Source organism: Phasianus colchicus, chromosome Z, assembly GCF_987193195.1.
Source record: "Phasianus colchicus chromosome Z, bPhaCol1.hap1.1, whole genome shotgun sequence".
NCBI lineage: Eukaryota > Metazoa > Chordata > Aves > Galliformes > Phasianidae > Phasianus > Phasianus colchicus.
The window spans coordinates 66,573,620-66,588,967 of record NC_143476.1 but is presented as its reverse complement, the minus strand read 5'-3'; the positions used below and the strand labels follow the sequence as shown (position 1 = coordinate 66,588,967).

General features: G+C 39.4%; 1 protein-coding gene across 1 annotated transcript in view; it reads right to left on the bottom strand.

Annotated features, from left to right (window-relative positions):
• Positions 1-159: 159 nt before the first annotated feature.
• The window catches only part of MAP1B (microtubule associated protein 1B), a 70,595-nt gene continuing 55,406 nt past the window's right edge, over positions 160-15,348 (bottom strand). Inside the window, exons 5-7 of the mRNA XM_031602608.2 lie at positions 7,733-14,300; positions 5,491-5,729; positions 160-4,779 (exon numbers count right to left, since the gene is read on the bottom strand). Of these exons, the coding sequence (XP_031458468.2) occupies positions 4,624-4,779; positions 5,491-5,729; positions 7,733-14,300 (6,963 nt within the window). The 3' untranslated portion in view covers positions 160-4,623. The remainder of the gene's footprint in view (positions 4,780-5,490; positions 5,730-7,732; positions 14,301-15,348) is intronic.

The window sequence follows — 15,348 nt, the reverse complement described above, 5'->3', positions numbered from 1 at the left end:
TTGTTTATTTTCAAATTTCGAAACGGAGATTGGTTCCTATCTAATATCTAGTCGCTGATACTTCGAGCAAAACCCCAAGTAATAGGTAGTCATGACTGAAAGGAAGGGGAAACTTACAAGTATGTACAAACACAAAGACAAGAAACATGCCAACACCACTTTACCACTTTTGTATTTTATTGTGGAACTGAGTTTGTTTCTTTTACATCAAATATCCTCAATGGAAGAGGGGATATTGCACACAAATATCATAAAAGCACTACATATTACTTTCACTGGAAACTAATTTTCTACATTAGATATGACTGGATAGAATAGAAGTGATGCAGGATTATAAGACATAATACCATACACAGCTGCAGACTGACACAAACACCATTCAGAACAAGAGAGAGGAGGTGTGTGAGGTGCTTCTCAGTAGCAACAAGACTGTTTCTTTCCATAGCTGGGAAGAAAATGGCTGCATGCAAATGCGTGAAAGCATATTTCAGATTTGTTCTTTTAAAGTTGTGATTACAGCCCAGTCTTGAAGAGGTAGCTCCTGCCATCTGGAGCTCCTAGCAAGTCTAGCACAGAGAAGCTTTGTATTATTTTTTCTTTTTTTTTTCTTTTTTTTTCTTTTTTTTTTTTTTTAACCTTTTGATATTTTGTATGCCACTATTTTATTCAGTTGTTTAATTTTTTAGATTTTTTTTTTCTTTTGTGAAGTCACAACAATCAGACTTTTTTGTTTTTCTTTTAAGTACCAAACATTTTTAAACCAGGTGGACCATATAACTGCATTCTAAGAAATGCTTACCCCTAATTGCTTTTAGTGTTTTATTCAATTATTATGTGAAAAGATGAAAGCTTACGGTTTCTTTCAAATGTAAAGATTATACTTCTCCTTTTCTAATAAATCCAGACCAACAATATTACTATTTCTCTCAAAACATCATTACTGAGCAAGAACCTCTGGCGACAGATGAACAAAGAGAAGCATATGACAGAAATGTCCCAGATGTACAGTAAGCGCTCTTTGGAGCTGACTTGCTTGTAGTGGGAGGAATTCAAAATTCAATTAACAAATCAATTAAATCTTAGTAAAATGAGTACTGGAACTCTCCTAAATAGAGTAAGCTATCATAGACAATTTTTAAAAAAACATTCATATACACAGTTATCTCCATTAACCACTGCATGTAAGGTAATTTTAAAAAAACAAAAGTGAATTCTATGAAAGATGGGATAAAAAGTAGAGGTCAATGACATTGGGCCCACCACAGGACTTTGAAAAGGCATGCATGAGAGGCCCTGTCCAAGTTCGGGAGTGGGGGGATGATTTCTAAAGGTAATTCTCCATTGAATTTTATTAAGTAGAATAGTTAGTAGCATAACGATCATGACTGGGATGCTATTATGGATAACACCATCACTTAAATGGAGTGTCCTTTACACTGAAATATTGAATCTTTATAATTAGAGTAATCAATAACAAACCATGCTCCTAGAAATCTATGCCGATCAACAGCACTCATCATTAATGTACATGGTACATTTTGATGACTGTTACTAAGCTAATTGTGTAGTATGACGACTAGCACAGTTAGATTAGTTCCACAGACAGGAAAGACATTAAGGGCAAGAGGAGGGAGTTCATCACTATGTTGCACCCAGGCGTGGTTACCATTTAAAAGGAAATGGATGGAACGGGCATTACAATACCTCAGAGGAGCCAGGCTGGGCTTTTAATATTATTGTAGCAGCAGAAAATGAATGTACATTTTAAGATTGGCTTTAACTGCCTTTTTTTTTTTTCTTTTTTTTTTTCTTTTTTTTTTTTTAATAAGTAAAACAAATGCTTGAGCCATCACAAACTTACTTTGAGAGATTTAAGGCTTGATTCTAATTTACAGTAGGATCAAGTGACTGTAACTTCCCTGATTGTAGCAAAATTGCTCCTGATTCACACTGGTGTGAGATGTGTCTCAGGACCACTGCTGTGCCTAAAACAGATTTTCTACCAAAGCAAAGGTACAAACTGTTTCAGATTTTGCCAGAAAACCAGAAGATCTGTTCCCATCCTCTCAAAAAATTTGAAATCTTACCTACATATGAAAGTAGACAAAGCAGAAAGAATTGCAGAAACAGTACCAGTACAACTATTCTGTCAAACATGTTGCCTAAAACTTTGAAGATTATGTATTACTAAAGAAATTTAAAGTAAATGATTATGAGCCCAGCAAGTATGTTTGCTTTCACAACTCATTTCTAACTGCCTTTTGTGCTATAGTCATTCTGACTTGTTCTTAGAAACTTAAATGGTATAGCAATAAATAAAACAGTATTGCTAGAGATACGTATGAAAAAAAGGAAGACATTAAAAATAAATCAAAAACCGCAACAACTGACAAACAGTAATTCACAGCATTGAATGGGCCTTTAGAGCCCACAATTAAAGGGCCCCAAAGTGTAATAAAGAAAAATTCATAAAAATTAGGAGTGCAAACACATACCTATTAAACAAAAATATCCTAACAATGTATCTGAAATAAATTAGAAGTAAAGAAAATAAAATAAGGTCACAGTTCACTACATTTTGAAATGTAATACCAGCCATAACAGTGAATCATACAGACCAGCACATATCCCCATTTTGGAGGCCTTAACACCTTCTTTAACTTCCAATTCACAAATTTTCTTAAATGCAATATATTTCTTTTATTATTGGGGTAAAATTTCTGAGACTAAAAATCCAGACTATCTTGAATCATGGAACTATTCTACATGCTGTTCCTCTGCAGGCAGTCTAGAGAAGGAAAGGGGAGGGGAAGACAAGGGGGAAAGGAAAGAAGGAAAGAAGGAGAAAAGAAAAGAAAGAAGGAAAGAAAAGGAAAGAAAAAGAAAGAAAAAGGGAAAGAGAAGAAGTAAAGGAAAAAGGTAAAGGGAAAGAGGAAAAGGAAAGGGAAAGGGGAAAAGAGAAAGGCAGAACCAAAAGGAGAAGGAAAGGAAAAGGACCTACTTTAGCTTATTGCTTGTTCTATCATCTTGCAAGATCTTCTGAGGGTTGAAAATGTAGCCTACATCTCTGTAAATACTAGGTAATCATCATTGCAAATCTTATCTTTTGATATTGTCAATAGATGAATTTTACCATCAAAATGCCCCCTCACCCACCTCAAAAAAAGTTTTGGCAGTTAATGATTTTCAACTAATTTTACCTCAATATCCATTCTCACTAGAACCTTAAACAACATTATTCATTTACCTTACAAAACTACTAAAAAATTGCCTTCACCTGAAAATTTTTCTTTGCATTTTCCTGTAAATGAAAGCTTCTTGTTAAAAATTCATCTATTAAAAGTTCACGCAATGCTAAAAAAGGTTTCTGTACATTTGTTCCCATATTCACTCTTAAATTAAACAAATAAAATAAGGTAAGACAAAGGAAGGTTGAATACTGTACAGCCTCGCAGGCAACCTTTTCATCATTCTGAATATTTCACTAAGTTCTGCAACTCTGATACCCCTTCAATCTTGCTTTCACAGTACAAAAGAAACTTTCAAAAAAAAAAAAAAAAAAGGTCATCTTGCATTGTTGAGCTGTCCAGGTGCAACAATGAAGTGTTCACATGACTAACATACGTAATTCGTAGCACCAAACTGTTTGACCAGCCGGATAGGTTTCTAGTACCACACTCACACTTCTTTATTGGTGTAACTATGATCCTAAATGGTTGTTTTATAAATTTGCTGTCTCAACAGTAAAAAATAAGTGCATCAAGTTTCTTTGTACATTCAAGTCACTTTCTAAGGCAAATTGTCTACTGTACTCCCAACTGCTTTGGTATTTTGCTTCAGTCAATCAACACTTGACATGGGTGTTTAAGCACATGGACTGGTCAATTCTGAGTGGAGTAAATGGACTTTCACTGGGAGCATGCCTTAGACCAACAATTCTGCATGTTGAAAGGAAAGTTTTAGAGTTCTGGATGGGATTTAGACAATGTGCATATTTGGCCTATGACTGTTATGGCATGTCAGTATGCAGAGTTCAAATTAAAGTGAAAAACTGCTAATGAGAGTTTAGGTTGAACATCCCTTCCTAGACACATTCTGTTTCTTCTTATTTTCTAGATAATTTGACTTTGTAAAGTAAGTATCCCCATTGTGATAGCTCAGATAGATAAAAAGTTTAAAATTTCTTTTCATACGAGAGCATAAGCAGACTGCAGTAAGCGGTACATCTATTGCCATGAGACTAATGCAGATCTAAGTAGTTATTACTTTCTCCTCCTACCCCTCTCTTTCTCTCACTTTGCCCTCTCTTTAGAGGGCAAATGCCTATACCTGGCAGAAGTCAGTTAGGGTTGCTAGTGCATGGTTTCCAAAAGTTCAGCAGAGATGAAACTGGATCTGTATTTTCGCAGTAATCTGAACCCTACTATGGGAATGCTGTTATTTCCCTTAGCAATCAGCAAAGACTGAAAAATATTAGTGACTTGCATCACCATGACACAGTATAGTATTTGGCAGGTATATAGTTCAGCAGTCGAAATAGGTGGGTCGAACTTTTAGAAAAAGTGTTTTCAAATGGAAGAATTTCTGGAAACGAAGTTTAGTGTTGGGATGCACGGCCCGTTCTTACAGTTCTATCTTGCATGCGGGAAAAGATTCATCTTGCATGACAACAGTGCTGCTGCTTGCCAAAACCATGATGTTGAGGTCCTGCTGTTTCTCATGGGTCTCTTGGTACCATTCCCTCATCACTTCTGAGTCATGGGTTGGGATTAAGGTCACCTGCAACAACAAATAAGGAGAGCTCTTCAGACGCGGACAACAGAAACAACTGATAGAAAGTAACTCTGTTAAATTCTCAACTGATAAGTATGCTTTCTTTTTATAAAGAGTGCATCTTATCGCCATAAGTAGTAAGGTAAATGGACGGATAAAAAGAAATAATGTAGATAAGATAAAATGACTGTAAAGAGGCAGTTTATTGAAGTAAAACCTTGTCTCTGTTTTGTAAGGTGTTGAGATGTAGCTTTCCAGAGTCGCAGAAAAGTGTAATCTGCTTTGATAGTCCTTCAGGTAACGGCCAAATATTTTAATTACTTATCACATTGAAAATGCATGAGAAGTATCCAATTGCACATGATTGCTATTCAAACTATGGAATGTTCGCTTTTTTTTTCCTTTGCAAGATTTCCAAGCTTAGGTTCTATGTGGGATAGTAATAAATAGCCAAATAGCCTAGTAAACCAAGAGTTTCAATCTGTTTTATTCTCCAGAGATAGATCAGAAGGGTTAAGAATAGGGGAGTGGCTGAGAATGTTGCAGCTCTGTGCTTCACTTGAGTTTCTGATCCCATCACTAGTGAAACCAGGTGCCCTGGCAAAGTAACCTCACATCCTGAGCATCCACCATCCACTCCAGAACTGCTCTGGCTATGCATAGTTGCTTCCCAGAGAGGTTTTTATTTCCAGGCAGAAATATGAGCAAAGAGCCTACCTGCATGTTGCTCTCCCACTGAGCCTTGCCCTCCAGCAGGGAGTCCAGAACAGCCCTGCTTGGCTCCTCAGCCGCAGCATCATTCCCGCTCACCACATAGTAGGATGATCGCACCCTCTTGAAAAACTCAACATCAACATTCTTGCTATTGCTGTGGTTGGGAATGTACACCAGATCCAAATACACTGGAGGTCCTGGTGGCACTGCTGTAGATTTTGCTGACTTAGTAGTCCCAGGTCCTTTAGAAATGAAACAACAAAAGAATACACCCCAGGTTGGTTAAAAACAGGCATTTATTAACGACTGTTATAATTGCTGAGGTGATATTTCTTAAGAGAGATACTGCTGGTTAGGTATAGAATATTTCTGTGTCTTCTGAAACAATTACAGCAGTACCCTTCTACACCTAATGACATGTTCCATTTTTATTGCATCCCAGTTGCTGTAATGGGAGGAAAAAACCTGGCAGGACCTAACTAACTGTACAATACAATAAGAGCTCACTGCCACATAACCAGATATCCACTGTACCTTTCCTAGTAAAATGTTACTATTCTCCAAAAATTATTACAAACATCTGAGAGTATTGAATTACATTCAGTAAATGGCAGCATTAACTTCTAAGTTAAGCAGTGCAGTTTTTTAAATGTCTCAGATCTGCATCATTATGAAACCTAGAGTTACACGGGGGGCCATGCAGATTGGAATCAATCTTTATTTACATACATAAATCAGCCACTTCCCACAAAAAGTTGGGAGAAGCTGCAATAGCTAGTGCATTATCTAAGAAATGCTTCAATCAAAAGGAAGTTAAAATTTCAAACATTCACATACTTACACTTGTTCACAGTGTGAACAGCCAGTCAGGATTCAATAAATAATTGTATTCAGATGAGGACCATTTATATTTTATTAGCCTCCTCATGGTGTAATAGAGAGTGATGTCTGGTACACTAAATTATCTAAGCAGTATATTTTATTTATGGCCACATGCTGAAGGGCCATGGAAATCCATTACAATTGTCTAGCATGATCTAACTTTCATCAGAGGGTCGTATGTCAAATAAGCTTCATAATATCAAAAGATATTCTGAATTAAAGCATTTTTATCTATTCGGTTTGTGACAAAATCTTTTATCATTTTTTATCACAAAAAAATCTGTGACATCTTGAGTTGTGGATACCAACACTGAACAAAATATTAGGCACGTTATTCTACTACCAAACATCAATATCAGATAGAGCCTTGTCTTAAGCTCCAAGTGTATGCCTGAACGTATGACTCAAGAAGGAAGAATCCAATATAGAGGTGAAGTGCTGGAGAAATGTACAGCATGGGGAACGATACTACTGCTTTGAAAAGCATCCACTAGGAGAGACATGCACATGGTGGTTTAAGAAAGAATTAATGGATGACTTCAAGTAGAGAAGCTATGGACAGCTGAATGCTGGTCCGCTTGCACAGAATCCCAGATCTGCAGCTAGCAAAAAGATTTCAACAGAACATCAAGCCTGATGACAACTTCAAAAACAAAGTATTTTCAAAATTCACTCTAACCAGATCTGCCGGAAACAACTTATTAGCACAATGCCTTCTTAAGTAATCTAATTTGTATTTTATTACTGCTTAGAAAACACAACAGTCATTCAAAATGACATTAACTTTCCATGTGTTTAGTCACTGCTGATGGCATAAGACTTTAACCGGATTATGTGATACACATGCTTAGCCCACTGTAAGTGCTCTTACTACTGTTATCATATTCTAAAATTCCCTTTTTAAAAATAATCCAGCTAAGTAGTAAAAAAAGCATCCAATGTCCTAGAGTATCTTTGCCTCTCAAAAATTAAATTGCATTAGTTAAGAGCATTGTGCCCACATGATTCTGAAAATGAATAAAGTGGGCCACTTCATTACTAAATTCATTTTACCTAGAAGAGTAGTACTTTTAATTCTATTAGTTGGTTAACAATTTAGACAGCTGGTATTAAGCTTTTTATATTGATGTACTTATTCTTAATTCTTTACATCTCAGCAAACAGAGACATCATGTTCCTCAGATTACAAGAGTTAATTCAGTGAATTTCATTCATTTGAATGTGTCTTATACACCCTGGATTTATGTCTAAAACATGGACTTTGAGAGTGTGCTGTAAACCACATTCTCAGCATTTATAGAGGCAACCTTCATTGCAGCAGCTAGGAAAATCTTAATACTAGAGAGCACCTATCTGCTTTTACCTGTGGTGGCGGTCTTTGCTGACTTGGATGCTGTTGTATTTACGGCATTCTTGGTGTCTTTATCTTTCTCTTCCACTCGGGTCTTCACTTCTGGAGTAGAGATATTTTTGCTTGCCTTCTCCACGGACTCCTTCTTTTTTGGAGAAGCTGTTTTGGAACTTTTTTCCAAAGAATCTTTTGCAGCTGGCTTTGGGGAAGCCACTTGTTTTGATTTACCATCACTTTTTTTAACAGGAGAAGATGATTTGGTCTTAGTACCTGTTTTCTTTGTTTTAGTCTTTTCTTTAAGATCTTTCTTCAAAGGTTTACCCAAATTCTGATCGATAGGCAAAGCCTCTGGATCAACCATGGAGACATCCGGGTGCCTAGGGGAAGGACTGCGATCCTGCATTGGGACAGGTGGTGGATCAATGTGTCTGTATGTAATTGTCTTGTCTGTTGGAATGGTTTCTGACTCATCTTCCGAGTCAATGTTAGCATCTGCAGTGATGGAAGGGCATTCCTCAGTCTCAGGAGGAACATCCGAATCAGTCTGAGAAGGGGCAGATTCGCTCACAGAAGTTGGAGGGGTCTCATCACACTGCCGCCCTTGCTGCTTTCCCCCAGAGGGTGGCTGGGCTCCCCCAGACTGAGTTAGCAGCTTTTCTTGGTCTTGAGATTGTTCTTCACTTGCAAACCACTCAAGGGGATTAGGGTTGATAAATGAGGGTGAAAGTTCGGTTTTAGGATGCTTATATTCGCAGGATGACACAAGGCATAAATCAACATCTTGACGGGATTCTGCTAACGATTTTCCTGGAGTAAAATGTGCACTTGCCTCATATGAATAGCTAGTGGCTTCAGGTGATCTAGTGGCTTTCTCAGTGGTCTCAAATGAATAATCTGCGGCTTCAGGTGACCTGGTGGTTCTCCCACTTGTATCATAGCAGTAGCTAATGGCTTCTGGTGACTCAGTGGTTTTCTCCATTGTCTCATATGAACTATCCATAGCATCAAGTGATTGGGTACCTTTCCCAGTTCTCTCATACGAATAATCTGTGACATCGAGTGATTTGGTAGTCTTCCCAATTATGTCATGGGAATAATCAGTATCATCAGGTGACCTGGTTGCTTTCCTTGTCATCTCGTAGGAAAACTCTGTATCTCCAGGTGACCTGGTGGTCTTTTGTGTCATCTCATAGGAGTAATCTGTATCCCCAGATGACACAGTGGTCTTTTGTGTCAAGTCATAGGAATAATCTGTGGCCTCTGGTGACCTGGTGATTTTCCCTCTCATCTCGTAGGAATAATCTGTGGCCTCAGGTGACCTTGTAATTTTTCCTGTTGTCTCATATGAATAATCTGTGGCCTGAGGTGATCTAGTAGATCGTCCAACTGCCTCATAGGAGTAGCTAATATCCTCTGGTGACCTAGTGGTTTTCTCTGTGGCCTCGTAAGAATAACTAAGTTCCTCTGGTGATCTGCTGCTCTTCTCTGAATCTTCTTTTTCTGGGCTGAATAAAGGTTCTGGGCTGTGCTTTGTAAGGGTTTCTTGTAATGTGACAGCCTGGTAACCAAACACTTTATCAGAGGACACTTGCAGCGACAGTGGAGATGCGTGACTAGCTGACACTGCTTCTGTGACTGCAGGAGGTGAATCTGGAAAAGTAGGAGAGTATAGAGGAGAAGATTCTCTTGGAGTTAATGGAGATAAGTCAGACTTTGGTGACAGCTTTTCTCCTAGGCTGTGAACCTTTTCTGAGGTAAAAGAGTGAAGTGAGATATCTCTGGGTGGAACAGCACCTGAAAAGGTTTCCTCTGGCAGTGGTGAAGTTACCTGGGAAGGTGTATGAGCTGATGAGCTTGAAGATGAAGCTTCAATTTGAGAAACTGAAATAATTTCCGAAATATCCTTCTCCTGAGAGTAAGATGTATGCTCCAGAGGGGAAATCTTCCTTGCAAAAGTGGGCTCCTGTATATCTGAAGGACTATAATCTACTTCAGTCGGTCCATTTTCAGATATATGGTGTATACCAGTGCCTGCAGTAGGATATTCAGGAGACTGCCTACTGAAATCCATTGCTAAAGACTGCTCAGGGGATTCCTGGCCAAATTCTACTGACATAGTTGACTGTTCAGGAGATCTGTGATCATGCACTGGGGTTCTTGATTTTGCTGTCCTAGGTGAGAAATCTGGTGGAGAAATAGACATAGGCCTTGGGCATTCCTCCTTAGATGGAGACATTTCTGTTTCCTGAAATGTTGTTGGTGTTTGTACAACAGAGACTGAAAGGGAATCATCAACTTCAGTTGAGTGAGGGGATCCAACCTCAGCATGCAAAGAAGGGGATACATCATCAGTGGTCGGTTCTGGAAATGAGCTAGTAGCAACAGATGCTGTGGAGACAGAAGCTACTCCTTCAATGTGCGAATAGGTATCTTCTGCTACAACCTCATCAACAGGAGTTGCAGACTTGTCAGAAACAGTGCCTTCAGATATTGACATTTTGGTGTCTTCTTTCAGGGAACCAAATTGACTGATATCTATTTGAGTAGGTGAGAGATCACCAGTCAGCTTCCTTTCATCCAAGACTAGTGAAGACTGAGAGCTGCTGGGTTCTGTATCCTCCATTTTTCTTTCTAGGCTGAAGCCTTCCTTAATTACCATAAACTCCATGCTTTTCTCATCTTGTTTTTCTTGGAAAAGGCCCACTGAACTGGCTTCAGAAGATGGGCTCATCTGAACAGGCGATTTTTCCTTTTCAGGTTTCTCTTCAGAAGGACTTCCATAATCTCTGGTAGGAGATTTTATGTCAGCACTCAAAAATGTATCATAAGAAGTCTCTGAACCTATCAGTGGGGGACTCCGTAGAGGTGAGAGAACCTTTTCAATAGGAGATTCTGAATCTGGCACGGGCTCATCCATAGGGCTTATTCTAGGTTTTGCGGACTCATCTTTGACTTCACTGAATTCAACACTAACTGGAGCTTCTGATGACTTTTCACTTGTTTCAGAGGGAAGTTGACTGGATTTTTCATCAGTGGGAGACTGATAGTAAGGTGTGTGGCCAGCACTACCAGCAGCAGATTGTGAAGGAGATGCTACTTCTAATGTTTTATCTTCAGGACTTGCACAGTGCTCTTCAGCAATTTCTTGGTGTACACTGGGCAGTGCAGTAATGGAGGCAGTCTCAGCTGAGACCTTGATCTCATTGGGAGTAAGAGAGAAGTTCACACTACGTTCACTCAGTGGTGTTTTGGCAACTGGTGATGGAGGTGACAAACTATCAGCTGGACTCTTGTCTGGACTAAGTTTTCCAGTAACATCAACATCTTCTGGATGGGTTTCTTTGATTTCTAACTTGGCAGTTTCACTTTCTTTTTGCCGGTACACATCCTGGAATGCAGATTTGCAGAACTTGTCTTCTTCTAATGAAGAAGGTGGGGAGATGGTAGAAGCTGAGGCATTGTAGTCTTTACCTTCTGTGGCCTCTGTTTTGGATCCTTCAGATAATCCATTAAAAGCATCTGGAAGTGGAGAAAGTTTAGGTCTACCAAACTCTTGAGAATACAGTGACGTTTCATACTTGGTAATGTTCACATACTCCTGAGAAGGTGATTCACTTTCCTCATTGTTAGTTTCATCACTCATGACATCCCGGGGTGTAGACATTTCATCCATAGGAGTTGGTTCACTAGATATTTCAATGGTAGACTGTGTATAACCTGAAGTAGCTGTGAATTCTTCAGGTTGATCTTCTCTATTTTCTTCATCAGAAACAGTGGCTTCACTTTCTGAACCACCAGGTAATGTTTCATCATGGATAGAGGAGGCTGGTTCAACTGCTGGAGACTGAGGCTCTGAGCGCTTTGTTGGTGTAATTATGAGCAGGCCATATTTATCTTCAACGTCACCAGCTTCTGCAGCTTTGTCTACCACAGCCATCACATAATCTTCTTCAGCTTCTATTTTTTCAGTCTCCTCTTCATCTCTGACATCTTCTGCTTTGTCTTCCTCCTCTTCTTCAGTCTCTTCAGTTTCTGCCTTTTCTACTGCTTCTTCCCTGTCTTCCTCAGCCCGTTCATCTGATGTCTCATAATCTGCCTTTTCAATATATTTTTCGTCTTTCATTTTAGCATCTGCTTCAGCCATTATTTCTTCTGAATAGTCGTGAATTCTTCTTGCTTCTTCCATGTATGGTATTGTGGTGTCAAGTGGTGTCTTTTCTTCCTCATCTTCACCTCGTTCTTCAGCTTCTTCTGTCTCTGCCTTTTCCTCATAATCTCCTGCTTCAGATGATTCTTCCAAGCCAGTTCCCTCATCTTCAAACTTCTCAATGTCATCAACTCTGTGCTTTTCTACAGGTTCCAATTCTTCAGGCGTCTGTTCACACTCACCCTCAGCCTCTGTGGTTGTTATGCCTTCATCAGAGGATTCTGCAGGTCCTTCGTTATCTAATTTTTCCTTTTGTACTTCAAAGGCCTCTTTATGTTCTTTGCCAGTGAGTTTTAGTTCATCCTCTATGAGTGCGACCTGAGGTCTTGTTGCTTTTATTGTTTCCACTTCTTCAGCTTTTAATTCTTCAAAATCTTTTGTTAAATCTTCTGGTGAAGACATAAGGGATCTTTCTGCTTCAAGTTCTTTTCCACTAGCTGTAATTTCTGCAGCTGCTACAGTTGTCACAGCAGCTCCAACTGCTGCAAGGGCAGTTTGTGCTCCACTGACTTTGCTCTCCTTCTTCACAGTCTTAATTTTTCCTTTTTCCTTTGCTTTTCCAGCAGGTACTACTTCTTTTTTAGCAGGTTCCTCCTTCTTTTGTGGTTTAGGTTTTGCTGCTGGCTTTTTGGCTTCAGCTGAAGGAGCAGGTATCTTCTTTGTTTCTTTAGGAACCTTTTTGATATCCTTTTTAGCTTCCTTTTCTTCCTTCTTAATTTCTTTCTTTTCTTCCTTTTTAACTTCTTTTTTAGCTTCCTTTGGTGGAGCTTCTTTCTTTACTTCCTTCTTAGCTTCCTTTTTTTCTTCCTTTTTCACCTCTTTTTTAACTTCTTTCTTGATATCTTCTTTTTTGGGCTTTTCCTCTTTTTTGATGGGTGTTTTCTCCTCTTTTTTAGTAACTTCTTTCTTTGGTTTTTCTTTTTCCTCTTTCTTTTCTTCAGGTTTTGCTTTGACTTCCTTTTTCACTGACTTTTCCTTTGTTACTTTTGGTTTTACATCTGTAGCTTGTTTTTCAGAAGTTTCAGATTTCCCTAATTGCTCTTCCTTACTGGTTACATCTTTTTCTGCCACAATAGTTTTGGTTTCTGGTTTTGCTGGTTTCTCTTTTTTAACTGGAGTTTTTTCTTTGCTTTCTAATTTCTGTGGCTTTTCCAGTGCTGGACTAGGCTTTGCAGGCTCCAGTGTTTCTTCTTTAGATTCTTTTCTGACAGTCTTGCTTGGTGGTGTCTTTGCAGCTGGCTTCAGACTCTCCTTGCTGTCTGTTCGTTGTTTCAGCTTTGCTTGTTTCACAGCAGGTGAAACACCAGCGACGTTTCCAGTCAGATCTTTTTGTGTAACCATTGGCTGTTTAAGGAAGTCTAAGTGTTTGAGTTTTTCTAGTCCTTCCAGAATATTATATTGGGTGCTGTTCCCAGGAAAGAGAACTCGGATTATCTTTTCTGCAGGATTAGCTGGATGCCACACAATCAGGGATGAGACAGAAGTGAAATAGGATAATGGAATGTCTAGTTCTTGGCCATTTGGTAGCAGAAATTCAGCTTTGTCTTTGCTAGTACCACTCCACTGATGCATAAAATATTGCATCTCTTTGCTGCTTTTGACAGGATTGAGCACATACATCTCAAGTTTGCCAACTCCCATCTTCTGAAATAAAATGATTGGGTCAATTGTATTTCCTACATTTCTGAAGAGAGGTTCGGGTTTCATAGACAATTTATTTAAGTACTGGAGAGTGAAACAAGCTTCTTCCACGCTTCTTTTAACTCTGAAGCTTGGATCCATGTTCTTCAAGTTCTCAGGTACATTAAGGAATACAACTCCTAAATCAGGTGAGATCAGATTTTTCATCCAGTCACTGTTGGTAGTAGACCCTTGAGATTGTTCCTCTTCTAATTCAGCTATCTTTCTCTGAAGCATGCTATTGATTCCTGGCAGGTTATCATCCCCAATATGAGTGAGCAGAATGGAATCTACTCTGTCCAAATGTCGGATAAGTTTCCAAAAGCAGGATTTTCTTTCAGATCCTCCATTGATAAGCATATTGAATCCATTCACTGCAAATAATGCAGAGTCTCCTCTTCCACCTGGGAAAATGTAGCAGCAGGGTTTGGAGAGTTTCAAGAAGCCTCCAGAGGTTGGAGGCTCTAAAATGTCGAAGGGCGATGGCACTTCTACTGATTCTGACAGGTATTCTGTAAATTCAGAAAGTCCTTCCATTTCAGGCAATATGGAAGATGAATTGAGCTTAATGTTAATGAAGTCTTGAAGGTTGTGTCTGTCAAGGTTGGAATTTTTCCAGTCCCCTTCCTCGGGACAGAAAAGAGTTAAGCTGGCTTTGTTGGCAGGGTGTGTAGTGCTCAGTAATTCACCAATCTAGGGTTGTAAGACAAAAACGAGAAAATGCATATAAATTTTTTTTAATGTTAATGTATGTCAGAATATAATATTCCCTGATGCTAGAAGCTAGAGGACCTTGCTACCACAATTAGTATTTTTACCACTATTTTTTTTTAAGTGCAAAGGAACAGGTTACTCCTGGTCTCTTCCTCACTGCTTAAAGGATGAAATAGTCACAGGGTTTCCCCTTTCCGTCTTCTCCCTTTATAGGAGGATAGTACAGTCTTAGACTCTTTCATATTCAGAGAGGATGAGATCTACCAGTGTCAGCACTGCCACTCTCTGCCACTAACTGATGAGTCTCTACGATGCTCCAATAAATCCAGGAGATCCATGCAAATATCTATGAGAAACAGCACATTCCCTTAACAGGCTGTATTACACATAGGCAGCAAGGTTTTAGCAGCAAGGGGGCTGCAGTGGTGGCCTCTGTGAGCAAAGCCCAGCAGCTGCCCCATGTCAGATCTCAGCCAGCCCTAGCTGCTCCAACAAGGACTCACCACTGCCAGAGCTGAGCCATGAGTGACAATGGGTGTGCTCTGGGAGAGCACGATTAAGAAAGGGGAAAACTGCCAGCGGCAGCTGGGAGAGAGGAGTAAGAAATGTGGGAGAAGCAGCCCTGCAGCCAGCAGGGTTCAGTGCAGAAGAAGGGCAGAAGTTGCCCCAGGAGTGGTACAAGAGGATGAATGGGAGGAAGGTGTTTGTAGATTGTTCTCACTGCTTTAGTCTGTCAGCAACAGCCAATACATTACACTAACCTTGCTTTCACTGAGTTTGTTTGCCCATTCATTTGTGATCTCCCTGTCCTTATCTAAAGTCATGCACTGTTTCCATCATATTTTCACTCTCTGTTCTGCTGAGGAGTGAGAAGAGTGAGAAGTCAGCATGGTGGTGCTGAGCTGCCTGTGAGTGTGAACTACCACATACCCTAGTGTGAAACGCTTTTTTTCTGTTCCAATCTGAACGAAACCCAGCACTGAATAATTCCAGATTACTACATAAGCAAACATGAGAAAGAATGACA